Consider the following 26,158-nt stretch of genomic DNA (forward strand, 5'->3'; position numbering starts at 1 on the left):
CACCGGCTCCCTCCGGTCCGTGCCCGGGGTTACCGCCGTGCCCCAGGGTGGCACCGGGGGCCGTCAGCTTCCTGAGCCCACCGGCAACGCGCGCCCCGGCCGCAGGAGAGGCGGCGAGGATCGGCAGATCCCGCTGCACCCGCCTCGCCTTGCTCTCCGCTGCGTCCCTCCCCTCCCAAAAGCTTCCAGCCCCTTCTGCAGGGAGGGACGGCGGCCGCCGGCAGCCAGAGCCCCCGAGCCACAGGAAACCTCTAATAAGAGGCTGTTTAAACTCGACGTCAAAGCTTAAGTCCTCTACTTATTTCCTAATCGCTGTTATTTGCTGAGCTGCGCGGATCCAGCCGCCCAGCCCTCACCCTTGGCAGGTCCTCGTCCCCCCAGAGCCTTTTGCCCAGCTCCTGCGCGGCGGCACAGAGCCCGGGTGCCCGCAGAGCTGGGGATCGCTGCCCGCGGGCACACAGGGCACCGGGGCAGCTCGCCAGCCTGGGCGGGAGGGGAGGACGGGGGTCCCCCGTGCTGAACCCCACCGGGGCCCGAGGAGGAGCAGCCCCCGTGCCCCCCCCTGCCCTCAGGCGTTGCCTCTCCCACGCTGGGGCAGTTTGGGGCCCCAAACCCTGCCTGCACCACACCACCCGGCCCCCCCGGGAAGGACAGTACCTGGGAGGCAGCCGGGCTGGCTCGGGGGTCAAAGATCCGCAGTTTCTTGTCCTGTTGAGATAAAAAGAAAACAGAGGAGGGTTAAGGACCCTGGGGCCAGCGGGATGTCAGGCTGTATTAAGCAGAAGGCTGGAGCGAGCAGCCCCCCCCCTCTTTCCTGCCCATCACTCTCCTGCCTGCAGTGCCTACCTCCATGTCCTGCCCCACATTGTGGGCAGGGGCGCACCCCCAAGGCCCCCACAGCCCCACCAGGACCCCGACACCCTCAAAACTGCTCCCAGAGAAGGGGGGGAGCCTCCGAAATAGAACCAGGGCTGGAGCCTGAGCCTTGGATGCCACCTCGCCAGCGCTCCCCAGCCTCCCGGGGGGCTGAGTGAGCCCTTTCCTGCCCGGCAGCCCCCAGCCAAACGGGGTGCGGGATGCCCTTCCGAAAGGGCTGGCTGGGGCGCAGAGGCAGCGGGGGGGGGTTTAAGCCTCCGTGGGCAGCCTGCACACCTGGTGCAGGGCTCCAAGTGCTCGCTCAGCTGGGCAGCCTGCCTGCACGCTCGGCTTGCACACTTAACTTGCACACTCGGCCTGGGAGCCTGCTTGCACGCTCAGCCTGTCTGCTTAGTTTGTGCACTCAACCGACCTGTCCGCTTGGCTGGGGAGCCTGCCTGCTCGCTCGGCTTGCACACTCAGCCTGCACACTCAGTCTGCGTGCTCAGCCAGCCTGCACAAGTGGCCTGTGAACCTGCCTGCTCGATTGGCTTGCACACTCAGCCAGCCTGCACACTCACTTGGCCTGCACACTTGGCTCGGGAGCCTGCCTGCTTGCTTGGCTTGCACACTTGGCTTGCACATTTGGCCTGGGAGCCTGCTCGCACGCTCAGTCCGTGCACTCAACCGACCTGTCTGCTCGGCTGGGGAGTGTGCCTGCTCGCTCAGCTTGCACACTCAGCCTGCACGCTCGGTCTGCGTGCTCTCAGCCAGCCTGCACACTCGGCCTGGCAGCCCGCCTGCTCGCTCGGCTCGCACACACACCCGGCGGCAGCGAGCAGCCGGCGCCATCTAGTGCTCCCGTCCTCCCTGCTGACCCCCATTCCTGCCCTTTTCTCCCCAAAACAGGCCCCCCCCGCGTGTCCCCCGGGGAGCGGGGCGCAGCGAGCCGCTCACCTTGCAGGAGGTGCCGAGGAGGCGGCCGTCTGGCTTCCAGGCCAGGCTCTGCAGCTGGTCCCCGTGGGAGTCCAGGGCTGCGGGAGGAAAGCAAGGCTCAGGACTGGGATCCAGCAGGATGAGGCCACGGACGAGGCAGCACCCATCGCTCGCCCACCCGGGCGCACCCGAGCGCTTCCCGGGGGAAATGATCCGGCCTTTCTGTGGGGCAGCCAGAGCGGGGGCCGGGCCCCACGGGGATGCTGCCGTGTCCGTGCAGGGAGCATCCCCGCGCCGCTGGCAGCTCCATATGAAGGGCCTGGGAAAGCCACCGGGCGCTTACACCCCCGCGCTGCCGCCCAGCCTCCTCTCCCCATCGGGTTAGCTGAGGTTTGGGCAAGGCTGGTCAGCGACAGCCCGCGGCACTCGCATCTACCCACGCACGGGGGCGAGGGAGCTCTCGCCCCGGGGGATCCCCAGCAAAGCTGCTAGAGACACCCTGGGCGGTACAGGAGCCTTTTACACCGCTACACGAGAGAGCAGGGGGAGCCTCTCTACACACACGGGGCTGCGGCGCTCCCTGCCCCAAAAACCACCCGTGCTGGCCGTTTGGTGCCACCGAGGCCGATGCTCGAGCCCAGGCAGGGTGGAGATGCGTGCTGTGGGCAGGCACTGGTGGGCACGGCCATGCTTACCTGTCAGCGGCTGCTGCTGCCCCACGTCCCAGACGGTGACTCGCCTCCCTGCACCGCTGGCCAGGACGCCGTCCGCCGTGGGGTGGAACTGCAGCACGTCCAGCGGAGCCCCCCCGGGCCCCAGGGTCAGCCCCGCGCTGCCGGGCACGTCCTGGCCGCTCTCGGGCAGGCGCCACACCTTCACCTGCAGCCCCAGGGAGAGGTGGGTCAGTCCCGGACCTGGCTGGGTGTCGGCAGAGCTCGACCCGGCCTTGCTGCTTTTCCAGGCTCCGGTCCCTGAGCACACCCCTCGGCATCCCAAGCGGGAGAGGGCTGAGCCCTGGCTGACACCACCTGCCCTGTCCCCCAAAAGCTGGGAACATCCCACACCGCTCCCCAAGGCCGGCACCCTCCTTCCTCCCCAGGCTCCTCTTATTCCCATCACTCCAGCTCCATCTCCCCCGGGGCTCTACAGTGAATCCCAGAGACACGTCGGGGACACAGGGTGCCCCACGGGGACCCCCGGCACCGAGCACTCACCGTTTCATCAGCGGAGCCCGTAGCCAGCAGGAGCTGATCGAAGGGTGAGAAGTCAAAGTCCGTGACCACATCTGGAAGGAGAAGGGCAGAGGTTTGTCCTCACCTTCCCCCTGCAGGCAGCGTGTCTGCTCGCTTTTGCTCTTCTCCAGCCTCAGACCCTTTTCATACACACATACGCGGGGGCAGCTGGGTCAGACCCAGCCCCGCTGAGGCATTTCGGAGCAGCTCAGCTGTGCTGCGAGAGCCTGAGCCCCTCCACGCCGTCTGTCGGGGCCTCGCACCCCTTTGGCGAAAGACGGGAGCCCTGAGGGGCAGCACCACACAACTGCATCTCCCCGTCTAACCCCCCGCCACCCAGGTTTGGCTCTGATTTCAGGACAGGCATCCCCAGGAGGCACAGGGAGAAGCACGAACAGCACAAGGGCATCTGTGCCGGCCCGGATGCCGGGTGAGCGAGGCCATGGCCAGCTGGGGCTGTGCTGGTAACAAGGCTCCCTTTGTAACGCCCCAGCTCGGCACGCCGGCGGCAGGGACGCTCCTCGCAGCTCCGGCGGCAGGGCCCCGCGGGAGGAAGGCTGGCACCACCAGCAGCAGCCCCTCGGATGCATTTGGCACGCTCGGGAAAGTAGGTCACTGTGTACTTTTCCGCTTCCAAGAGGCTGCGGAGAGACAGGCCCAGGAGGCACGAAAAAACCAGCAGCTCGCTCTGCTGCATTTGCCCCGGGAGGAGAGAAAAATCCCCTCCCCGCTTTGGAGGCGTTGCTCCGGCACGGCCGGCGCCAACGGGCTCGTGCTAAATCTCGTCAGGAAGCCGTCGGCGTTGCGCTGGCTCCCCGCGAGCACGGCACAGGTCCCGGTGCCCAGGGGCCGGGGCCGGGCGCAGGCTGGGCACGCCGCGCAGTCCGGCGGCGATGCCAAGGCCCCGTAGGCAGGAAGGCGGCGCTGGGGACCGGCTCCAGTCTTGCTGCTCCGGTGCAGCTTTTGGGAAGAGGGTGCTCGGTGCCTCCCGGGCTGGCGCTGCTGTTTCCACAGCAGGAGAGGGGGACCCTGAGCTCCCCAGCACTCTTTCCCCGTGCCGGGGCAGGAGGCAGAGCCCTCCGCCTCTGCGGCGCGCGTTCCTCTGCCAGTGGCAGTGCTGCCAGCCGCCTCTTCCCCTGCAGCACTCGCTCTGCCCACAGCAGAGCTGCTCAGGGCCCCCGCGGCCGCCGGTTCGGCCTGTTCCTCCTGTCGCTGCAGCCGGGTAAACCCGCGGTGATGCCATCCCCAGCTCCTCCGCCAGCCCGACACTGGCTGTACTGGGAACTTCAGGGCGTGCAGTGAGTAACACGGGAAGGGTGTGCTAGAGAAAGAGCGTGAGCAAGAGCTACATGTCCAGACCTCGCTGCAGCTCGGGAAATGAAGGGCCGTGGGTCGGTTTGGCTCCTTAGCTAAAGCCCAGCCTGGCAGAGCCCTGAGTGGTTCAGTGTGGCTGCAGTCGGCTTGTGCCTCGCACACGAGTGAGACTTGTCAGGGCCACCCTGCCCGTGGGTGACGGTCCCTGGGGACTCCAGAAGCTCCCCCAGCCCCTCGGCTGGGAAACAGATGGCCCAGCACAGCATCCTGAGCCCCTCTGCACAGCCCACGCAGGGCCAAATGCCTCCTGTGGAGGTGGGAGGTGGTGCCCGACTCCTTGGTGCCCCGGCGCGGAGCACAGCAGAGACACGGGACAAGGTGGACCGGGGCTGGCAGTCACCCAGCTCACCTGAGTGACAGCAGAGCTGAGACACGGTCCTCTTGCCTCCATCCTCGCACTCCAGCGGCACGATTCCCAGGACACCTGCAAGAGAGGACACAGGAGCAGGTCAGCAGCCGCCCTCCAACCTGCCCATCGCCCACGAGATGCTCCCAGGAACCCCCACAGCCTGGGTGGACACCGGCTGGGGAGGGGCGGGCACCCAGCTTTGCAATACAAACCAAGAGGTGCAGGACTCTCAGCACCTTCGGGGGAAGTTGGGGGAAACCCTCCTCCACCTCCATTCCCCCCTCGTGCCTTCTGAGGCCCAGGGGGCTGACCCGCCACCCAGCCCCACAGGGACCACAGGGGCAAATCCATCCCACGCCCCCGGGCACGCTCAGCACCCCTTCCCTTGCGCCTTACCTGCCGCCTCGGCGTTGAATGCGACCCAGCGGCAGCTGGCCTTCACGTGGTTCCCACAGGACGCGACGGAGCCCGCTCGGATACCCCCGATCCAGGCCTGGGATGGGAAGGGAAAGCCCACGTCAGGAGATGCCTCTGTTTTGGAGGGGCCGGGGCAACGTGGCTGCTCACGCTCCCTGCATAAAAGCGCAGCCCCTCACCAGGCTGGAGGCTTCGGGGCCAGCTTTGCCAGGAATGGCAGACAGCAGCATTCCCAGCTCCCAGCACTGCCTCTTCCCGAAACTATCCGAGCCCTGGGCTCTCCCACGGTGGGAAGGGCTCAGAGGGCTTTGCGATACACTGGTATCAGGGAATTTGGGATGGGACAAAGGCTCTTGGGCTGCAAAAAACCACAGGGTCGGGCTGTGGCTGACTAAGGCAAATAAACCGCTCCGGCATCGTGCTTCCCGCATGGACGCAGGAACTTCATTACAGCTCTAAAACCAAAATCCCACTTTGCAGTGTTTCCCACTACTACTCCACGGCCAAGCACTGCACCCGTGGGTCAACCAGACCCACTCCAGGTGACACAGACACCCGATCTCAAAGGGCCACCAGGACCAGGAGCTCCCCGGCACACCCCGGGCCAAGTCCAACCCTTGAGCAAAGGCGACGACGGGTGTTTTACGGCTGCCACCGTGCCTGTAAGCCCGCCGGCAGCCACCGGTGTCACAGGGAGCTGCAGTGGGTGTCCGGAGCGGTGGATACCCCACAAACAGAGCCAGAGCCCTTTGCAGGGAAGGGAACTGCGTATGCAGCCCCAAAAGGATCGAGCGCTGGGTTTCCTCTCCTTGCACGGCTTCCTTTTGAGGCCTGACAGAGAGCAGCTGTTTCTGCAGCGCTTCCTCTCATCCTTGTCACAGCAGCCTGCTCGGTGGCAGTCCTGTTAACCCTTCTCCTGCTGAAGGGAGGGTCCTCTCCCCGCACCCAGCAGGCAGGTCAGGGGCTGCAGCGGGGATGGGGAACGGGTCTGGAGCGTGACCAAGACCCAGGAGGAAGGGTGTCACAGTCTGAGCCCCATCACTCTGCACTGGTCCCTTGGTGAGGGGGGGGGGGTGTCACTGCCCACACCTGGCCCCCCAGCATCTGGGAGCACCACGCAGGACCCCTGCAGAGGTTTCACAGCGGGTTTGCTGAGCAGGTCCATCCTGGCCCCGCATCGTCCCCGCACGCAGGCGGGAGCCCTCGGGGGAGCGATCCCTCCCGCAGCGTGACGGGGTGGCTGGTAGAGAAAAGCTGGGCGAGCGCGAGCTTTCAGGGCGCCTCTGCCAGCAGAGCCCTGCAGACACTGCCCGAAGGGGAGAAACGACTCAGATGTGATCATCTGTATTTAAATCGCGCTTCCTGATCTGGCCAGGTCAAGTGTCTGCCTTCGCCTCTGTAAACAAGCTGCTCTGCTCGGCCGGGGACACGAACAGCGTTTCCCGCTGTGACACCCGAGATGGGTTTGGAGACAGGACATCCATCTTCCACCTCCTGCCCCACAGAGCTGGGTGATGTGGCCTCGCTTCCCAGGGACATGTTTCACGCCTGGATGGGAAATGCCTTTCTGAAAGGCCACCTCCCATGTGCCGAGCCCAGCGTGGGCTGCCCGGGCCTCCCCACACAGTGGGGCGAGAGCATGCCGTCCCTCTGTGTCCCACAGAGCTCCCCCACTATGGGAACTGGCACGGGGGTAGTGGTAAGGAGGACATCCCCGCCTGGAGGATGCCCTAACCCCCCTACAGCCAAGCATCCCAGCACCCACGCACACAGACACGCATCCCCCCCGGGCCGGCCGTTGGCAGCAGCTCGTCTGCACGCTGAGGTTCGGAGCCAAATTCTCGGCTGGCTGAGATTTCGGCAACCTGCCACCTGCTCTGCAGCCACAGCGGGCCTGGCACGCCGCGGGGACGGTGGGATGCTCGAGGCTGAGCACAATGACATGTCCTCTCCTACTGCTGAAGCTCAGGAGGATGTTCTGGGTGCTGGTAGGGGCTGTAGAGGCGTGTGGGTGAAGGATGGGCCAGCCTGGCGCGAGGATGGCTTCGCCGGGAAGTTATAGGGCAGGAGAGCGCTGACGTCCAAGGAGTGGGAGATGAACATTTTGGTGGCACTGGGGGCCCCCAAATTCTTTTCAGAGGCAGCAAGAAGCAATGACTTTTAGCAGCATCACCTGATGCTTGATCAGCCCTCCACATCTGGCCACACGGCCTATGCTGAAGGGTACTGGCTTCCCGCACCAGCGTGCCGCCCCGGCACAACTGGTAACCAGAGCAGCCTGCGCCGTGCAACTGGCCCACGCCACCCCTTCCCCACGTGGGACCGTCCCTGGCAGGGGCTCTGCTCCAGCTGCGCCAGCTCCTGTCTGCCCCACGGGCTGGGAGCCACCCGGGCAGGATCCCGATAACGCTCCCCGATGCGGCTCACCCGGCGCAACCCATCCCTGGCCCAGTATCTCTTCAGGAGCTGAGATGGATCACGATGCTCGGGGCTGGTTATTCGTGGGGCAGAGACCCACCAGACCTGCTGGGCCTTGGCGGTGCCGAGCTCTGCAGCTCGCGGGCAGGGTGACGGAGCTCAGCACCATCCCGTGGGGCCCCAGCGCTTCCTCTTTGCCTGCGGAAGCGGGGTGGCAGGAGCATTTCACTCGGGGTGGTGGGTGCTTCCCTGGCTGGCACGGGCGAGGTACCAAACCGAGCTGGGACGGCAGGCAGCGTGATCCGGGGGCCAACCGCCCGTGCCCAGCCGGGGTCTGGTGGCTGGAGGGGCACAGCCCGGCCATGGGACGGGTACCCCGAACCAGTGGCACCGGCTGCACTGAAGCAGCTCCCGGCTGGGGGGCTGCAGCACCCCAGGAGAGGGTTGGGGCTCCCGGCCGGCACCCCACGGGGCTGCGGAACGCCTGTGGCACGGAGCCTCCGCGGACACCGAGCCGGGGGGAAGCGGCTGGTGCCAAGGAAGGGCCGCCCGGGGGATGCTCCCGCACCGCGGCCGGGCACCGGGCTGGGCACGGCCCCGCCATACCGGCAGGGGGACCGGGAGCCCCCCACCCCGCACCCCCCCGGTACCGGCCCCGCGGTTCTCACCTCCCTGCGGGGCAGCCGGGCCTCGGTGTGCCGGAACTTGGACGCCTTGAAGCGGTTCATGGTGCCGGGGCTGCACCGAGCCGCAACCGAGCCGCTCCGCCCGCCCCGGGGCCACGCCCGCCCACAGCCCCGCCCACGGCCGCGCCCTCGGGCCTTAGCCCCGCCCCCACCGGCAGCCGCTCCCCGGGCCCCTCCCGCCCCCGGGGTGCAGCCCCCGCCAGACCGGTAGCCGCCCACCCGGGACAAGGGCAGCGCTTCCTTCGCGCCCCGAGCGGAGGGGACGGGGCGGGTACCGGGACGTTTTTCCACTCCCGTGGGCTCAGGGTCCCCGCAGGCTTCGTGTACCGCCGGGGAAGGGAAGGGAGGAGAGGGCTGGATGCGGGACCCACGCCCGGCAGAGCCCAGGTCTCCTTCCTTCCCCCCCCCCCCCCCCCGCCCCCGAGCTGCGACACTCGCGTGTGCACAAGGAAAGCAGCGGGGATCTGGCACACACACCCCACCCCTCGCCGCTCAGCCTTGCTGCCGCGTCCTCCCACGCACCGCCCAGCCCCACGGGCGCTGCTGACGAGCCTTTAAAAAGCGCCAGCCCCGGTAACGCGCTTGGCAGGAGCCATCCTCTTCCCTGGGGAAAAGCTCCCTCCCCCACCGCGCTGGCGCGGCCGTTTTGGGTCCAGAACCGCCTTTATTTCGGTTCCCCGGCGAGGACCTCCCCAAACCGGCCCACAAGGACCTGCGCTTCCCGACGAGGCTCACGCCCGCCTCTCCCTTCCCCCGGGGTGACCCTCGCCTGGGCGCAGTGGCCCCGGGTGCCCTTTTCCCACGGGTGCTGCCGCTGTTCCCCACCACCCACTCACCCACGCGGGACCAGGCCCCCCCCCCCCCCCCGCCCCGTCAGCGGCACCGCGCATGCGCGACAACGAGGTGGCGGTGAGGGAGGGGCTACTGCGCAGGCGCGTTGCGCCCCCTCCCATCCCCGTCCCGCAGCGCGTGGTGTCGCGCGGCGCCGGCGGCGCAGGCGCAGTGCTGCGCGCGGGCCAAGATGGCGGCCGGGGTCCCGTCGCGCTGGGTCGGTGCCGCCGCCGCCGCCGGGAGCCGCGGGCGGGGACACGGGCGGTTGCCGCTCGTCTGGCTCGTCCGGGGGCTGGGCTGCCCGCCGCCCGCCGCCCCGGCCCGCCGCCTCCTCCTCCTGCCGCTGTGCGCCGCGGGTGAGCGGGGCTGGGGGGGGCGGCGGGGCCGCAGCGAGCCGGGGCGGGGAGAGCGGCGGCGGCGAGGCCGGGCCGGGCCCCTTCCCCCGTCCCGCCCCGGCCCTCACCCCGGCCCTCGCCCCGGCCCTCGCCCCGGCCCTCACCCCGGCCCTCGCCCCGGCCCTCACCCCGGCCCCTCCGCCTTCCTCTCCCGCAGGGACGAAGCGCGCTGCCGCCGCCGCGGCCTCCTTCCACAGCAGCGCCGCGGCCCGCGCCGGCGAGGACTATTACCGGGTGCTGGGGGTGCCCCGCACTGCCACCCAGAAGGAGATCAAGAAAGCTTATTACCAGGCACGTCCGGGCGGGGGGGGACGCGGCCGGAGCTGCCCGCAGCCTCCTGCGGGGCAGAGAACGCAAACGGCCCGTGAGACCCTGCGTTTGGCCCCGCTGCGGGCCGGGGGGGACTCACACTTCAGAAGCGCTGTTCGTCTGCGCTGTCATCACGAGTGTCCTTCCAGAAGGTCCTGGGGTTGCCGAGAGATTCAGGAGCAGCTTCAGCTCTTCCTTATATTGGAACGATATGGGAAAGCTAAAGCTTTCAGCTCCCCAAAACACAGATGGTGAATGCCAGGCTCTGCCTAACGTGTTTTACCTGGCATGTGAGATATGCGAAAGTAAATTCTGTCTGTCGCTAATGGTTTGGTTTTTGTTGTTTAGCTGGCAAAGAAATACCACCCTGATACAAATAAGGACGATCCTAAAGCAAAAGAGAAGTTCTCTCAGCTGGCTGAAGCCTACGAGGTAATGTGCAGGTTTTTATCGTGGTGCAAAGGAGGAAAGATTGGAGGGTGGATGAACGGTGGGGACGTTCCTTTCATACATTTTTTGTAAAACCGTGGGTATTTTTTGATGTCTTGTACTTCAGGCTTGAGTGCATCTGCCCCAACAGTGTCTCCAGGAAATTACTTAGCACAAGTATATGATTTAGCTGAATGTGTTTTGGGCTCTTTCTTATCAGTGAGCGACCGGCACAGATGCTGTGGTCAGTGCTGTGGAATTACTGGCCGGCTTAAATAAATGGACAAAAAAAGCTGTCAGCAGTTACTAGCTGTTTAAGACACAGGTACCTTCCCACTGTGCACCCTCAGCCCCGTTTCATCCTGTTCTTCGGCTTGTTCAGAAATCTGCTGCTGGTTTTTGCTTTCGTGGGTTTCCAGATTTACCTCAGCACTCTTACTGCCAGCTTTCCCCTGATATATTGATGATCAACTGTATAACGTAAGTTATTCTTGCTTAATATAATTTAGTAAGATCTTGCAATTTTCCTGATGATGAGCCAGGAGATGCCAGGGAAGAAGCAGCTTTTTGGTGATTCATATGCTACTGAGGGCGGGGATAGCCCTCCCGGTGGCAAGGAGGTTGGAGACCGTGGGCTTGTGGCGGTAATGCCGGTGGCCTTGAGTTCTGCCGAGAGATGCTGCGCTGCAGATACCGGGCTGCCCAGTTCCTGGGGATCTGCACGGTGCCCTGATGGCATCGTTCTTTTGCCTCAAAGGTGTTAAGTGATGAGGTGAAGCGGAAGCAATACGATGCGTACGGCACGGCTAGTTTCGATGCTGGCGCAACAGGCGCCGGCGCCGGGCGGCAGTACTGGAGCAGCGGTCCGTCGATTGATCCGGAAGAGCTTTTCAGAAAAATCTTTGGAGAGTTTTCAGGATCCTCTTTCGGCGATTTTCAGAATGTCTTTGACCAGCCACAGGAGGTATGAATTGCATTCGTTTTCTGAGTAATGGCATGAAAAACAAAAGCTGGAGAGGGACACTAGTCTGTCACAGGTTGCTCCAGGAACGAGCTTGAGCGAAGAATTTGTTTCTGGGAATGTCCCATTGTATGGGTGGTAGAGTCATGTATTTTTGATAAGCTGTGTAGATACCTTCTCCACACCTCCAGACAGACTATTTTTTTCAGACTTCAGCTACTTCATCTGGTGTTTACTGACACCAGTTGGTGCTGCCAAACAATTCCATCGTTTCGGAGGCATCTTTTCTGCTGTATGTTGATTTACGTATGTCTGCTTTGATCTGTAATGCTGAAATCCACTAAATACCTTTAAACTAGAAAACAAGCCTTCCAGCATTAGGTTTGACTGCTTAATTGGCTTAATTTTTCAACTTAATTGGCTTCACTTGCAGTGGAGCCCCATAATAAGACAAAACCTCTGTCTTGTTCTCTGTACTGCAGCTAAATGCTCTTTTAAGTATTGACACGGTGTTGGTTCATGTGCTGCTTTCAGAAGTGCTTGGTATTCAGTACTTCTGGCTTTCCTGCAAACGGCCTTTCTATTGTAAAAAGAATTTCTTATTCTGTGCAGTCATCTTTGCTGATGTAAAGGGCTTATTGAGGAAGAGCTTGGGATGCACTGGGATTGAAAGCCTTCTCTCTCACCTGTTGTGCATTCTCATTAAACAAAGTCTTTGGAAGTATTAAGAGTTTTCCTGAGGGCAGAAGAATGCTTGACTTCTATTTTTACTTCCTTCTTTTAGATTTTTAGATCTCATTTCTGCTACGCAGCTGCTCACCGGACTGGTGTAATCATCATTCCTGTAATGTTTGCTATCCTTCTGTACCCCTTTTTATTTATATGAGCGTATTGCTTCCTCAGGTGAGGTGGAACCCTTCTGGATCTGTTTTTTTCCCACCCTCTTGTTACCTGGATGTATTTTAAGCATTGTTTGCTATTTGGCTTAAACCAATTTCAGTCTGCTGGAAGCCCCATCAAGTTTGCTGTAGGCTGATGTCCGTGTTTCCTGTACAGTATATCATGGAACTGACATTCACCCAAGCTGCGAAGGGTGTTAACAAGCAGATCGTGGTGAACATCAACGACTCCTGTGAGCGATGCGATGGCAAAGGACACGAACCTGGTACCAAAGTGCAGCACTGCCACTACTGCAGCGGCACTGGCATGGTAAGTGCTTTTTAAGACACAGGTTCTGCTGTGCTTTTCCTTGTTGGGGTGAGTCAGTCCACTCCTCAGTGAAAAATACTCACTACAGTCATCAGCTTATCTTGGGTGAAGCTGAGTTAACGTGGACTTGATGTTGATAGGCCCTAGGAAGATTGTCTCTGTATTGAAGTAGTGCTCTGCCCAGCTAAAAGCAGTAGCCTTCAGGGCTAGATCATCTGGTATCGTACATCCAGCAAACCATATTTATTTAATGTAACAGTTCTGAAATTACTTGGGCATTAAATGCGTTAAATGGTCAAACTTCAGGCTTTCAGTTTCCATGCATCAAAATGGGTCCCAGCAATCAGTCAGTGACTAGAATTTCTTTCTGTGCAGAACAGATGTAGTTGATCAGAGGAGACTGCAAGCTCTTCCCACTCTTTCCTCGTGTGCTTCAACCTGGCGGCTGGCTTTCACAGTTCAGTCCAGAGCTTAGTCTCCATAGCGTTTTCCAAGACACTGCCAGTAATTCATGCAAGTGGATTGTCCTTGGATTCCTCAAATAGCAGATGTTTGTAGTTCCCTGTGAAATAGCACTGTAAGGAACTCTCCTCCTCCTTGCACATTAAAGCCTAGAGATGGAAAGTGTCATGCTTCCCTTCTCCTCGCCACGAGACACTTGCTATAGTAGTGGTGGTTTTCAGCAGAAATCGGAATGCAATGGCCATTGAATCTGATCCACCTTCTCACAAGCAGCATCCTCTTTGGATTTCCGAGCCAGTTTTCTGCTCCGCCCCTTGCTAAAGGATATCGCTGTCCTGTCAGGTTGCGTGTACAATTAGAGGGTCTCAAATGTGCTGGGCCAGTTGCCAGCAGCGTTTTGTGTAAATGAAAAGCACCAGGTCAGTACTGAATATTTGTACTATCTGTGTTTTCTGCACTAGGAGACGATAAATACCGGCCCTTTTGTAATGCGATCTACATGCCGGCGATGCAGCGGTCGTGGCTCCATCATAACAACACCATGTGTAGTATGTCGAGGAACGGGGCAAACCAAACAAAAGAAGACAGTGATGGTTCCTGTGCCAGCTGGTTAGTGGTGAATTTGTGCGCCGCTCTCTGTTAAGTTACTGTAGTTATTTGCTTCCACTTGGCCAGCAGCAGCTTGCCTCCAAAGCATGGCTGGTCCCTGCCAGGTACAAGCGTTACAGCAGCGTAAGAAGTTTTGCTGCAGAGAAGTTACCTGAAGAGCAAAGCAGTTTGAGAGCTTGGCAATTGAAAGGGCTAGCAATGAGGTGAATTTCCTGACCATGGATATAAATGTTTGCTTTGCTCTTCCTGAGCTGAGGTTTTGGTTCTTGCTTGGATTCTTCTAGTCAGGTTTTGAAGAGTGAAACTCTCAAAAGGTTTTGTTGCCTCACGTCTTCTGTTTGTTGTCGATGGAGCATGGGGGGAGGGTGGGAATCTTGAAAGCTTTAGCTGGGCTCAGAACAGTGTGCTGATAGCCTTCCTCACCAGAGAGGATGAAATGAGTGGTGGGGCTGAAGACTTACTTCTTTGAGACCGCCCTGGGTGAGCAGCCTGTAATTTTCCTGCAGCTTGTGGAGGCTGCCCAGTGTTGCTTAGTCTGACACATTTCCCTAAAGAATTCTGTAGGGATTGACGTTAAGGAGCCTGCTTGGGGTGTAGTGATCACCTCAGAGGTATGAATGTGTGCTGATGCCTCCTTCCTTTGGCCACAGCTCCTGGGCTCCTGTGGAGAGTGTTACTGTGCTGCCTGCTGGTAGGTCTTGTGCCTCGTGCTCCTGGATGTGTGGGTGCTGCTGTGGTGGCCAGCTTTTGGGGATGGCAGGAGTTGTAGGTATTCAAGTAACACGTGGATTAGGACGCGATGTAACATTCCTCCTTATTTTTTCTTCTAATTGCAGGCGTTGAGGATGGGCAAACAGTTCGGATGCCTGTGGGGAAGAAAGAAATTTTCATTACGTTCAGGGTATGTATCGTAAGCTGTTTTCCTTACTTAAGTTGGTTGCTTGTTCTGTTTGCAACTGTCTGGGAAGCGACTGACTGAATGGGGGAATGGAGGAGGAAGAGCAAGTGATCCTCTGAAACAGCTGAGGTAACATGATCCACGTGAACTTTCGGAGATAGCGGGAGATCTGCATTGTAACAAGCGGTGTAACGTTAAGTCTGCTGACGAAGAATTGTGCTGCTTGTTCCAGGACGAGGCCCTTAGGGTAGCATGCATCAAAATGCAGAGTAGGTTCTTGATACGCCTTCAGTCTTTGGCTTGGGAATGTGAAGGAGCTGTCTGCTTGCAGGGGTGGGGTGGGAGCGCTGAGGAGGGCTGTGGGAATGCCCGCGACAGGCCGGCAGGTCAAGCATCCTTTTGCAGACACACGTTAAGTGCTGCTTAGCACGTGTTTTGTAGTAGCTGGGGCCCTCTTCTCCTGTAGGTATCCTGTCATATGCGCGTCTGTCAAGGAGAAAATTGTTTTCAGCACCTTTTTAGTGGTGCAGGAGGATTTCATTCTCTTCCAGCTTGTGAGGCTGCTGCCAAGGTGCTTGCCTCGCTCTTCTGGCTTCCACAGTCGTACTGACACTGATAAACTGACAACAGGACTGGGGGGGGGAGTTGCTGAGGTAGGAAGCAGGCATCCTCCTAAGCCTCTGGCTAATTACGGTTATGTCCAGGTCTGTGTTTTTCTAAAAGACTGAACATTAACTTACACTTCTTAGCCATGGCAGTTTGTGGATGGTAAAGGGTCTGACTCCAGCATTCTGGCATGTTTCCTTCTGAGAACCTTCCAAGCTGTTTACCATGATAACTTTGCGGTGGTGTGCTCACTCCTCTTTGGAACTGCCTGCCTTTTAGGTTCAAAAAAGTTCTGTGTTCAGAAGAAATGGAGCAGATATCCATTCGGACCTCCTTATTTCAATAGCACAGGCAGTTCTGGGAGGCACAGCCAGATGTCAAGGCTTGTACGAGACAATTAATATCACAGTGAGTACCCTTAGGTGGAACAACTTGGGCATAAATTGATGTGGACAGCAGAGGCTTCTCCTTTGCTGCAGAGATGGTGCAAATCACCTCAGTCTGCCAGTATCGCGTTTCGGACTTCTTCAAGATTGAGTGTCAGGTAGTTTGTGACCTGCTTGGTCACACCTCCTTTCCTATCGCTGGGGAAGGAAGGGCTGGGTGGATTGCTGGACAAATCCCATGCAGGGTCTACAGACTGTGCCAAGTTCTTTACTTGTTCCTTCAGAAGCTTTTCCACCATTGCTGATTTAGCTTCTGAATGTGTCCAGGTGCACAAACGTACCAGATCTCTCCCATCCTACTTAGAAGCTTGCTGGGGAGGTAGTTAATTTTTATAGGCATGTAATTACTATAAAAATGGTCAGAGCAATAAATGTGACACCTCTGTGTTCATAGATACCCCCTGGTATTCAGCCAGACCAGAGAATTCGAATGAGCGGGAAAGGCATTCCCAGGGTTAACAGTTATGGCTACGGAGACCACTACATTCACATAAGGATAAAAATTCCTCAGTAAGTAGAGCTAATGCAAGTTTCTGTGAAATCTTGAACTGTTTGCCAGAAATGTTGTGCAGAAAGATTTTGTGAAAAATCCTGACTGCTTTATCAAAATGATTAATTTCTCACCGTTTTTTATTCTAATGTTAGGTACTCTTTTTTTTTTTTTTTTTTTTTTTTTATTCTGTATATAATACCATTCAGCAACCCAGCTCTAAAAATCCTAAACCCTGGAAGTACATAAGTAATTCTGCATCTGCATGTTGCCTGTCTGTCTGCGATTCTGTCTGGATCCCGCTTACATAAATTCAGTGTTAGGCTTACAACACGTCTGTGCTCTCACACCTAGGGCTTCAAGGAGTTGAAATCCTTGGCCGTTGCTTTTCAGACTGCTTGGCCACCCTCGGCTCCTGCGGTGAAGGAAACTGCTTCCCTGGCATTGCTATACTCGGCAAGGCAGTTCATCTCCTGAGGTCTCCCCACCAGATGTGTGCTCTCTTGCAGCTCCATGCGGTTCTTCTCAGCGCTTCAAAGTATTTTTGGTTTTTCCCTGCAGTTTGGTGAAATGCAGTGGGTCATATCTCCTCTTCCACTGGGGCTTATTCTTTATAGGTTGCCCATTTCAGGAGCACCGTAGGGATTCTCGGTGTCTGCCAGGTGTATTCATCTTGGACTTCCAGTCGCTGCCTCTCATGCGTGCTGCTGGAGGAGGTTGAGGAGCTCTGTAGAGACATCTGTCCCTAAAGACAACCGTAACCAACACCTCTGTGTTTGGCCTGCAGGAGGCTGACGGATCGCCAGAGAGCGTTAATGATGAGCTATGCCGAGGACGAGGCGGATGTGGAAGGCACGGTGAACGGGGTCACAAATACAGCGTCAGGTGAGCAGTGGGAATCTGTGCTCCTTCCGCGTGGAGTCGGCGTGGGAGTGCAGAGCGCTTCCTGAGGGCTCCTGGGGGAGGGGGAAGGGGAGCCAGGGCCACCCTGAGACCGTGTGTCAGCACAGCCTGCCAGGCACGCTGTTTTGGAAATAGTTCTGGTATGATGGTAATAGGCTGCAGCACAAAGCAAAGGAGGTAGCCTCTTCCCGGGAAGCTTTACTCAAATACTTACTGGGCAAATCTGTGCATGACTGCAGAGCAGGTGTTCAGATACTCGGGGTCCTGACAAGTTGTGGTGGTGAATGCCTGCCGCTCCCTGCTTCTGCCTCTGTGCCAGAAGTAACATGTCTTAGGAGCAGAGGTAGAAAAAGAGAACGTGCTTCAGGCCAGCTGTGTGAGCTAATCCATTGTGCTTCTGACCACAGTGGGGACGTTTCTCCTTGAAAGCTGGCAGTGGGTACGGCTGTCAGGGCTGCTCTGAGCCACACGCTGTGCGCATGGGGTAGAAATGCTTGTTGGTGCTGAGTCAGGAGAGAGCGTCCAGTGCAATGGAGGGAGTGAAATCAGCTGGGAGCTTTGTAAAGCTGTTCTATCAGCTCCGGATCAAAAATTTGGATTCAGCAAATACATGTTTTAAGTTTCAGGGGTGAGGTACCTGGCATCAGTAGCAGCTAAAGGCAAAACGTGCGGTAGAACAGTAACACAAGAGCTTTGTCTTTTTGCTACTGGAAAACAAATTTTTTCTTTGCTCATATTGGAACAATTAACTTGTTAAAGCTGATCGATTTCTTTTTATGCTTGAAACCAAGAAGGGCATTTATGACTGTGTACAGCTAGGCGAAGGTGCAAGTGTTTCAAAGCTGCTAAATGATCCCAGGAACTCGGGTGCTTTCTGCTCCACATGCCAAAGCCTGTGGAATACAGGCTGAAGTTCAGGATATTGAAAGGCAGTACCTGTCAAATACTTACCAATGTTATGTTTTATAGCACTTCCGTAACACAGAAGTGACGTCTTTTCTGCTGAGGGGAAGCATTAAGGGTCAGCCTTGCGGGGGGAGAGATCTGTAGGCACAAAACTTTCATTCCAGATTTTTAAAGACGTTTATGTGCCGAAGGAAGAAAAATGCTCTCCAATTATGTTTTTTAAAAAGCAAACCTGCCAGGTTTTACTGCAATTAAGCAGCAAGGTGGATTACGAACACCACCTGTAGTTTGCAGTATAGAGACAGGCTGTTGCTGAAAGCGTGTCCTTGCTCTGGGAAGCAGAAATACGCTGAGTGGCCAGAGGCGTGCTCTGCCCCAGGCCTCGGTATTTCATACCATTGCATCAGTGCGAGCTCGGGAGTCAGCGGGGGAAGGACGGGCAGGACTGGACTTCGTGTTCCCTGTGTGCAAAGAAGGCTTGAGGAGGATTTGGGGGTCTTGTTATTGATGGTTTTACTGTAGAAAAAGCAGATTAGCAAAGAGGTCTCCTTTGTTTTTGCTGTAGCCACTTCTGGAGGGACAAACAACTTCTCAGGACCTGTTTATACAGGAAAATTATGCTCGTTGCTGCCAGTAAGATTCCTTATCTGGACACTTGTTCTGAAATACTTGTAGCCTTTTTCATTCTAGCCTGAGTTAATTTTGTCCTTGATGCCGTTTGTCTGAGCATTGCTTGAAGTTACATGAAGCAGGCTCCTGGTATGGTGTTGCATTACTTTGCTCTAGAGGGTCATGACATGACCATGAAACGGGAAGAGAGATTGTTCCAGAGACCACCAATAGAGCTTTTTTTTTTTTTTCCCCTGTAAAGTCATGGCTGGCTGTGGTCAAGTTAACAACTTGTTTTTAGTGGCAGACTCTCAATTCCAAGTGCTTGTTCCCATAGCCTGTGGGGTCCCTGAGTTAACTGTGCAGCACGAGATTTCCCTCGCCACTTGGAGGGCTGGGGAGAGGGAAAGGGAACCGTGTTACCTGGGCTCACGGTTATTTCCACTTCTGGGGTCCAGACTCTCCAGTGCTTTCCCTGCAAGTGGTCCAGTCCCATGGCTCGCTGCCAGGCGCAGCCCTGTACGCGAGGATGGAGGCAAAGCCAGCTGCCTTCACTCGACCATTCCCTGTCTGAAATAACCCACTCGCTTGGTCAGGCGTGCTGGCTGCTGGTGGGAGATGTATCTGACTGCAGCCCTTTGCTGTTTGTGTCCAGGTGGCAGGGCCACGGCTAGCGCTGATGCAGGCGGGGATAGGCCTGAGGCTGAGGAGAACAAGGAGGGATTCCTTTCCAAACTTAAGAAAATGTTTAGCTCCTGACACCCCATCCGAGGTAGGAGGCCTCTTGTGTTTTGTTGTCGTCTTTCCCCCACACTAAGCAGAATTTGCACTTCTTGGGAGGTAGAAGCAGCAAAAACACAGCATTGCTTCTCGCTTAGCCTCAGGCCTTCCAGCCACCAGTGTGAAAAGCCCTAGCTGTCCCCTGTGACCTGGAGCAAAAAGCCAGGGACTAAATTGCATTGGTGCTGCAGCAAAAATGCTGGGTACATCTTCAGGGAGGTTGCTGGCCTCCCCTGCAGTTCTGCTTCCTTATCCACACAGTGGCTGTGCCAGATTCAAAGCACCGGGGGGTTGTTCCGGAGCTGGTAAAGCTGGGACTGGGCAGTTCTGCTGCCCCTGCAAAGCCCAGGCTTGCCGGGAGGTGCAGGTGGGGCCGCAGAGCTGCCGGTGCCGGTACGCTCGGGCTGGACTCGGGGTTACAGCACCAGGAGGGAATCGGTCTTTGTCATAAAGCACAGCAAAACCCGGGCCACAAAAAGGAGCAGAGTGCTGTAACTCAGGGTGCCATTTAGTTGGTGTTGGCCCGCTGTGAGGGAGCGCTGCAGACTCGAGGTCACCTGTGGCAGACACTGGTGCCTCGGCTTCGTGTCACCGCCGGCTTCCAACTTGTCCGTTCTGCGCGGCTGGCAAAGCGTGAGGCAGGCCGGGGGCGAGGCGCGCTCGCAAAGCAGGCCGCAGGGGCTGCTGCGTGCCTCGGGCTGGTTCAGCTGGGAAACGTTCGACGTCTCTCTTGCTTCGACTGCAGGGAAGCGTTCTACTGGAAACTAAGAGCCCGCAACAGCAGATCGTCTTCACAGTCGGGAGTGAATGTTTCTGGCAGTGGGGTCTGGAGAGCGAAGGATGTCACTCAGCAGCACAGTGAGAATCCCAGCTGGAGAGGCTACAAACCACTGAGGCACCAAGTATGATGATATAAAACCTACCCACCGACCTAAGAAATGGTAATGAAGGAAAATGCCAGCTTTGCAGACACACGGCTCGCTCTCGAGGTCGCTCCACGGTCCCTACTGCTGCTGGGAGCTTATTTGGTAAAAATTAAAGTTGAAATATTATTTAGAATCCGAAACAGAGGAAATGTGAAATAAAAAAAATGTCCTTCCAGCACAGAGTGGAGCAGTTTGCTGTATGGAGTCCAAGATGGCTGCTGCTCCCTCAGGTGCGCTTCTGAATGTGAGATGTGCTTGGTGAACTTATCACCGCTTATCTTCTCCCAGGAGACTTGGTGGGTCAGTGAGTTTCAACCCCGTCTTCACAACAGCTCTCCTCGCTGCCCTGCACTCCTCTCGGGGAGTGGAAGTCTCCCTGGGGCTGGCCCTGCCGGAGCCCAGCTGCCCTGGGGGTTTTTTAGTCCTGCTGATTTCCTGCACAAAGAGCAGTGATGGAATCTGCGCTTTGCCTCAGGTTTCCCTTACCCGCCAAATTAACTAAAGTGACAACACAACTGCTGTTGCTTCTGAATGGGTACAAGTTGATCACCAAGCCCTTTGCCAGTTTGTCCCAAAGTCTTTTATTACATTAGTGCAACACCCGTAGCATAAGTGATTGGTCAAAGAGTCATTGTTCCTACATGTGTGAGAATACAAGTGAAGTGGATCACTCCTTCCAGGTGGAGTTGAGCTCTTGCAGTGAGTATTTTCATGGTTACTGTAGCCCGCTGTTGTTAGTTATACCGTGCAGGTACCATCAGCCCACATACTAATTGACCAGTTTAAACAAGGACGTGTCATAGTCTTGCCCTTAATTTGCTGAAATAAAGCACGCGTTGCCTCCTGATTAAACTGTCTGTAAAGTGATTCTGTATCAATGTAAATAAGATTGACTTCATAAAGATATTTAACACGTGCTGTGCCTTGCTGCCTCGTCTACTCTTCCAGCCTTACCTGTCACCCCCTTTCCCTCCCCCCAAAACAGGAAGGAAGGTCTTCTCTCAGCCAAGGGGCAGAGAGGGCTAGAAGGCTTGAGTGTGGCTGGGGGCTGTGGTTGCTTTTAAGCACAGGTGAAGACTGCCACGTCCCAGGGCTCTTATCTGAGCAGTACTCAAAGGAGGTCAAGTGAGTCTTAAATCTGAGGGTTGGGCAATCTTGTAAAGGTCTTACTCGATTCACAGGCCAGGCCCCGGGTGAGAGCTGTCTGACCTGAGGAATGAGGCTGTTTCTGTGTTACACTCGTCGTGCTCTGTCTCTCCAGGCCTGCCGCTCTGCCTGCTGCCTCACCTGAACCTGGTCCCTGGAGGAACCCCTGTGTTTTCTGCTTGCTTAGGAGCGTGGGCCTGCTGTGGGTACCTGCAGCGAAGGCAGCGCCCTTGGGGGCCATGAGGCACTGGGCATTCAGCACAGCCCCTCGTGCTCTATGCTCAGAGCTGCTGGGGAAACAGGGTGATCCTGGGAAAACAAGCCACTACTGTCCTACAGCTGTGAAAACACCCCAAAACCACTAAACACCCACCTCCCTGGAACCAACATTTCCTCTAAACAATCTGAACCAAGGTGCAGGAGAGCCCTGGAGTGGGCACATGGACCAAAGCTCCTCCCAGCTCCCCGGGGGTCGGCCTTTCACCAGGGCGCAGCTCCCCACTGCTGCTGCGGAAGCTCGGGTGGGAGGGGAGGGTCAGAAGGTGGCCTTGTTGTCTGCCACCCACTGGTGGAAGGTGCGGGCCTTGGGGTTGAGTTTCATGGTCAGGTCCACGTTGCGGTCTGGCTTCAGGGCATAGAAATGGAACATAGCAGCCAGTTCCTTGGCCCCGGGGAAGCCATGTTTCTCATACTCCTCAGGAGAGATCTGCAAAAAAATTTAGGGAAAAAAAAACCCCAGTGTTGGTGTAGGGCAGAGGCTGCTGGAGTGTTTTGTTTCCCTTAGACCATGCAGGGAAGCCGAAGAGGGCTGCACTAGAGAAGCCCCCCTCCCACCTTATTTCCCCTGGTGAGGAGGCTCTGCAAGCCATTTTGGTCAGGGTTGTGTAAAGGAAGCAGCAGCCCTGTGCCGTGAAGGCAAGGTGGAGGGAAGCCTTTGCCAGAGTACACTGGCGCGAGGTGGGATGAAGCAGCCCCCTGTCTGGCAGTCAGTACTGACCCAGGAGCCCCCCAGCTCCCCCCTCTTCCTCCGGGCGCTGTGTGAGAAGGGGTGGAGTTGGTGGTGGGGAAATCATGCCGCAGAGATGCTGAGCAGTTTCTACTGGAGCTGCCCCCCCTGAGCTGCTGCCAGTTGAGCCCCCTGCAGCCCCGCCGGGCAGGGAACAGCCTGCCCTGCCTCAGGCACACAAGCTGCTCTCCCCAGCAGCAGAGGCCTGAGGCAGCAATGAGGGAGCCCTTCCCTGCACTGGGGCACAAGCCGTGGGTGAGGGGTTCTAGAAACACAGGCTTGGGGGTCCAGGAGAGCTCTGAGGAGCCTCAACAACCCAGGCTGTCCTCTGGCACCCCAGCATTCCCTCCCTGAATCAAACGGTGGCCCACTGCTTCTGCGCTGGGGCCCTGGGACGAAACGAGCTTCTTATTTATCCCTGGGAGAGCAGAACCTGCAGCGAGCACCAGAAGCTCTTCCCTTCTGCTGAAATGTGCTTCGCTTTCAAAGCAGAGCGCTACCACACCCCTGGTATCGACTGCCCGAGGGGAGCGGCGCAGCCAAAGCACAAACAAAAAATAAAAAGAAGTGCTGGGGCACGGAGAGGCCAGGAGCGCTGCAAGGGTGACCCAGCGAGGCCCTCGGGGCAGGGGTGCTGAATTTCCCAGCCCTACCAGCGCCCACCTGGCCCCTGGTTCTTCTGGAGATCTCCCGCTTCAGCGGCCCCTCAGAGCCAGGCACGGCCCTGCCCAGGCGCACCCACGCGCTCCATGAGCACCAGTGGGCTCGGTGACAATACCCACAAGGCAGGTTCTGTGCCAGTGTGCGCTCCGGCCCCACGCAGGGGCTGATCCTGAGCTCCGAGGGCCCTCCATCCCAGCAGCTCCCAACCTTGCTACCGGGGCAGCACAGCGCTTGTTTTGCCACTGCTCTGCGTGCTCAGCCCTTGCTCAAGCCCTCCCACCAGTCCACACCAACGGCAGGGCCTGGGCATGCTGTTCCTGTGCCCAGCCTGGGCAGGGAACCTGCAGAGCGTGTAGCTGTTGGGAAGGTGTGAGAGTTGTTGCTCCCCACCTTGTGCCAGGCTGCTTCCTCCCCGCCTCAAGAACATCACATACACCAAGGGACGCTTCCTACCTTGCTGGCTTTCACCGTCTTGCCCGTCTGCTGGGAGAGGACAGTGGCGTACTCTGCCTCGGTGAGCTTGCCGGCGCTGAGCCCGATCACTTTGCCTACGTACTCCTCTGGGGACTTCAACAGGCAACACACAACAGGCCCGACGTCCTCCACCGCCATCCCATCCATGGGGGCGTCCCCCATGGGCAGCTCTGTACGGGAGAGATTGATGCCAGCCAGAGTGCAGCCCTGCCGGAGGGAGCCCAGCTCCCAGGAGGTGCAGCTAGAGTTTTTGGCACCCAGGCTCTGAACACAAGGCGAGGAAGAGCCGAGAGCACCCATCGGCAGGGCAGGCCATGAGAGAACCCGCAGGGTTGAGCTTCTGAACAGCCAGAGCAGCACCGTGACTCGCCTGGATCCGCGGCCCCACCTCTGACCTCCAACATCCCAACAGCAGGGAGTTGGGATGTCCAGAGACACTCTGGGATCTCACTTATTTCTTGCAGGTCACCAAACAAATCTAAAGGGCCACAGTGCAGCTGCAACTCACTGTGGATAAGCTGGCACAGGCCTCTTTTCCCCATCAGTCTGCAGCGCTGGTGGTTCCTCCACCCCTCAGTGAGCCCCTGCACAGTGGGAGTGGATAAAAACTACCGGAGAGTGACGTGGAGAGCAAGAGGTCCCATCTTACCCAGGACAAAGGTATCTCCCTGCGGGACCTTCTGTGGCTTGAAGATGGAGAGGAAGTTCTCGAAGTAGAACGGCAGTCGGATGGTTGTGGTGGGAACACCAACTTCCTGGAAGTACTCCTCCACCACACCTTTGCCATCGAAGTGGAGCACCTCCAGCCGACCCCCTGTCAGCTGCTCCACGTTCTCCAGGCCGCTGTACACGACGTGGTGCAGGCCAAGGCGCTTCGACAGGTCAGCAAGCCGCTTGCCCTGCGTGAAGCCGGCCATGAAGAGAGGGATGGGACATGCGGAGGCTCTCAGCATCCCTGCACCCCCTCCTTCCCCTTCGTTGCAGTGGGCAGGGGGCAGGATCCAACACACACCAGCTGAGCAAGCTCCTCAGCAACTGGCACCCTGAGTCCTCAGCTGGAACCAGGGCTGAGCAGACCCAGAGAGTCCTGTGAGTTGCCCACGTGGAGCCAAGACCTACGCTTACACCATCCTACATTAGAAAGACCACAACCCCCCCGGCTCTGCTGCTAAGCTCCTCCGCCAAGCACACAAACACCAGCCCTAATAATCTGCCAGGGCAAACATACCTGCCCTAAAGTATCTTTTGTTTGCTGCCATCCAGGCGTGGCAATCCTGCCACCATGTGAAATCTGCCCTGGGGTGAACACCGCCCTTGGGGAAGGCCCTGGCATTTCTGATACACATCTGACCCCAAAGCTGCAAGTGCAGAGAGCTACAGGACCGCAGGCAGCAGCAGTCCTGGCTCAGCCCCTGGAAGGTTCTGTGCAGCCGAGTCTTCCCACTCCTGTTACTCCGGGGCAGTGCTCTCCACCATACCCAGTCTCATGGTATTTAAGGACTCCCCAAAGGCACCGGATCCCAGAGACACGTAACTGCAAGGGAACAGGGAACAAGTTTGGGCTTTGCGAGAACTGGGACCTGGTTTGTTGGTGAGGCCTTGGGACCTGGAATGGCCACTTGAACTGTCAGGGCTGTCCCGTGCCCCCCACCCTGATGCCACACGACTGTCCCTCGATCCCTCCCTCTCAGGCCATTCCACACATGGTCCCACGCAAAGCAAGCACCGGTACCTGCGCGATTTCCTTCTCTTTGCTGCAGTGCTCCCAGAAGTTGGTTACAACAAAGGCTCCGTAAGCACCCGCCAAGGCCAGCTCCAGTGATGGCCCATCGTCCTGATCCGCCTTCACCACCTCAGCTCCCCTCCGCTTCAGCTCCTTGGCTTCCTTCTTCGCGGGGCTCCGCGTCACCGCGCGAACCTTGAAGGTCCCGTCTTCTAGCAGAGCCCGGGCCACGGAGCCCCCCTGCGCCCCTGCAAGCGCGGAGCTGGTCAGAGCCCCGGCACCCCCCCGGGCTCCGCTCACGAAAGAAACTGGGACGAGCTGGGACTGTGAGACGGCGCTGCTGAGCGCGGGCCCTGCCCGGGGCACAAGGTCCCTCCATCCCCCGCTCTTGCCAGCCCCGCCGCCGGTTCCCCGGGCTGCTGCTCCTGCGAGGCGGGCGCTTTCCAGCCCCCCTGAACGCCGCAGGGGGCCCGGGCATTTTCGGAAGGTACGGATGCCCCTGCCTTGTGTCGCGGGGCCCCGAACCGCCTGTCCCCTTTCCCCGAGCACTCACCGGTTGCCCCGAACACCACGATCAGTTTCTGCCCCGCCATGACGCGGCGCGGGCGGCCCCGGGGCTCTGCCAGGGCGAGAAGGAGAGTGGTCGCACGGCTGGGAGGGCCCGGCGAGGCCGCGGCTCAGCCCCCGGGCCGGCCCCGCTCGGGCGGGCCTCCCCGGGCACGGGGGGAAGGAACGGGGCGGCGGCGGGGGCCCCTCGCCGGCCTCGGCGGGAGCCCAGGGCGGCGCGGAGCCACGGCCCCTCACAGGCCTCCTCACCTCGGTTCGGCGCTGTTCGGTTCGAATCGGCTCGGCTCGGCTAGTCCCGGCTGCGTTCGGCTCGGTTCGGCTGATCCCGGCTGCGTTCGGCTCGGTTCGGCTGGCCCCCACTTCGTTCGGCTCGTCTCGGCTCGGCTGGCCCCCACTTCGTTCGATTAGGCTCGGCTCGGCCCGATTGCGTTCGATTCGATTCGATTCGGTTCGGCTCGGCTCGGCTGGCCCCGACTACTTTCGGATCTGCTCGTCTGCGTCCATCCCTCTCTCCGGCCCCGCCCCCCCCGCGTGGCCCCTCCC

At 58.6% G+C, this 26,158-nt stretch overlaps 3 protein-coding genes across 6 annotated transcripts in view; 1 reads left to right on the top strand and 2 right to left on the bottom strand.

Annotated features, from left to right (window-relative positions):
• Positions 1-8,349, bottom strand: part of CORO7 (coronin 7) — a 36,192-nt gene extending 27,843 nt beyond the window's left edge. For both annotated transcript variants that reach the window (XM_042798333.1, XM_042798332.1), the window contains exons 1-7: positions 8,250-8,349; positions 5,143-5,239; positions 4,747-4,821; positions 3,006-3,076; positions 2,487-2,670; positions 1,813-1,889; positions 658-708 (exon numbers count right to left, since the gene is read on the bottom strand). In XM_042798333.1, the coding sequence (XP_042654267.1) occupies positions 658-708; positions 1,813-1,889; positions 2,487-2,670; positions 3,006-3,076; positions 4,747-4,821; positions 5,143-5,239; positions 8,250-8,309 (615 nt within the window). In that variant the 5' untranslated portion in view covers positions 8,310-8,349. The remainder of the gene's footprint in view (positions 1-657; positions 709-1,812; positions 1,890-2,486; positions 2,671-3,005; positions 3,077-4,746; positions 4,822-5,142; positions 5,240-8,249) is intronic.
• Positions 8,350-9,266: 917 nt separating this feature from the next.
• Positions 9,267-20,883, top strand: DNAJA3 (DnaJ heat shock protein family (Hsp40) member A3). Of its 2 annotated transcripts, XM_042798525.1 has the most exons (12): positions 9,267-9,454; positions 9,651-9,784; positions 10,151-10,234; positions 10,989-11,195; positions 12,249-12,401; positions 13,325-13,472; positions 14,309-14,373; positions 15,256-15,384; positions 15,817-15,932; positions 16,700-16,797; positions 18,986-19,102; positions 19,856-20,883. In XM_042798525.1, exons 1-11 carry the CDS (start codon positions 9,289-9,291, stop codon positions 19,087-19,089), a joined length of 1,404 nt encoding a protein of 467 aa, XP_042654459.1. In that variant the 5' UTR covers positions 9,267-9,288; the 3' UTR covers positions 19,090-19,102; positions 19,856-20,883. The 2 variants fall into 2 exon arrangements, with proteins under 2 accessions (XP_042654459.1, XP_042654460.1); XM_042798526.1 differs by lacking the exon at positions 18,986-19,102.
• Positions 20,594-26,158, bottom strand: NMRAL1 (NmrA like redox sensor 1). 2 transcript variants are annotated; one of them, XM_042798527.1, is made up of 6 exons: positions 25,865-26,158; positions 25,602-25,667; positions 25,058-25,296; positions 23,975-24,224; positions 23,305-23,495; positions 20,594-21,888 (listed from the first exon to the last, which is right to left on the bottom strand). In XM_042798527.1, exons 2-6 carry the CDS (start codon positions 25,639-25,641, stop codon positions 21,718-21,720), a joined length of 891 nt encoding a protein of 296 aa, XP_042654461.1. In that variant the 5' UTR covers positions 25,642-25,667; positions 25,865-26,158; the 3' UTR covers positions 20,594-21,717. The 2 variants fall into 2 exon arrangements, with proteins under 2 accessions (XP_042654461.1, XP_042654462.1); XM_042798528.1 differs by lacking the exon at positions 25,865-26,158 and having other exon boundaries at positions 25,602-25,836.

The sequence above is a fragment of the Tyto alba genome, unplaced genomic scaffold (genome assembly GCF_018691265.1).
Source record: "Tyto alba isolate M040663 unplaced genomic scaffold, T.alba_DEE_v4.0 Super-Scaffold_28, whole genome shotgun sequence".
Taxonomy (NCBI): domain Eukaryota; kingdom Metazoa; phylum Chordata; class Aves; order Strigiformes; family Tytonidae; genus Tyto; species Tyto alba.

Bases quoted from the DNA above. Each gene is read 5' to 3' on its own strand.
- NMRAL1 (XM_042798527.1), bottom strand. From the start codon at position 25,641: ATGGCGGGGCAGAAACTGATCGTGGTGTTCGGGGCAACCG. The intron at 23,496-23,974 runs GTAAGATGGGAC...TCTCCCGTACAG, and splicing joins GGGAGATACCTTTGTCCTGG to AGCTGCCCATGGGGGACGCC. The intron at 21,889-23,304 runs GTAGGAAGCGTC...ATTTTTTTGCAG, and splicing joins AGACGGTGAAAGCCAGCAAG to ATCTCTCCTGAGGAGTATGA.
- DNAJA3 (XM_042798525.1), top strand. From the start codon at position 9,289: ATGGCGGCCGGGGTCCCGTCGCGCTGGGTCGGTGCCGCCGCCGCCGCC. The intron at 9,785-10,150 runs GCACGTCCGGGC...TTTGTTGTTTAG, and splicing joins TCAAGAAAGCTTATTACCAG to CTGGCAAAGAAATACCACCC. The intron at 12,402-13,324 runs GTAAGTGCTTTT...TTTCTGCACTAG, and splicing joins ACTGCAGCGGCACTGGCATG to GAGACGATAAATACCGGCCC.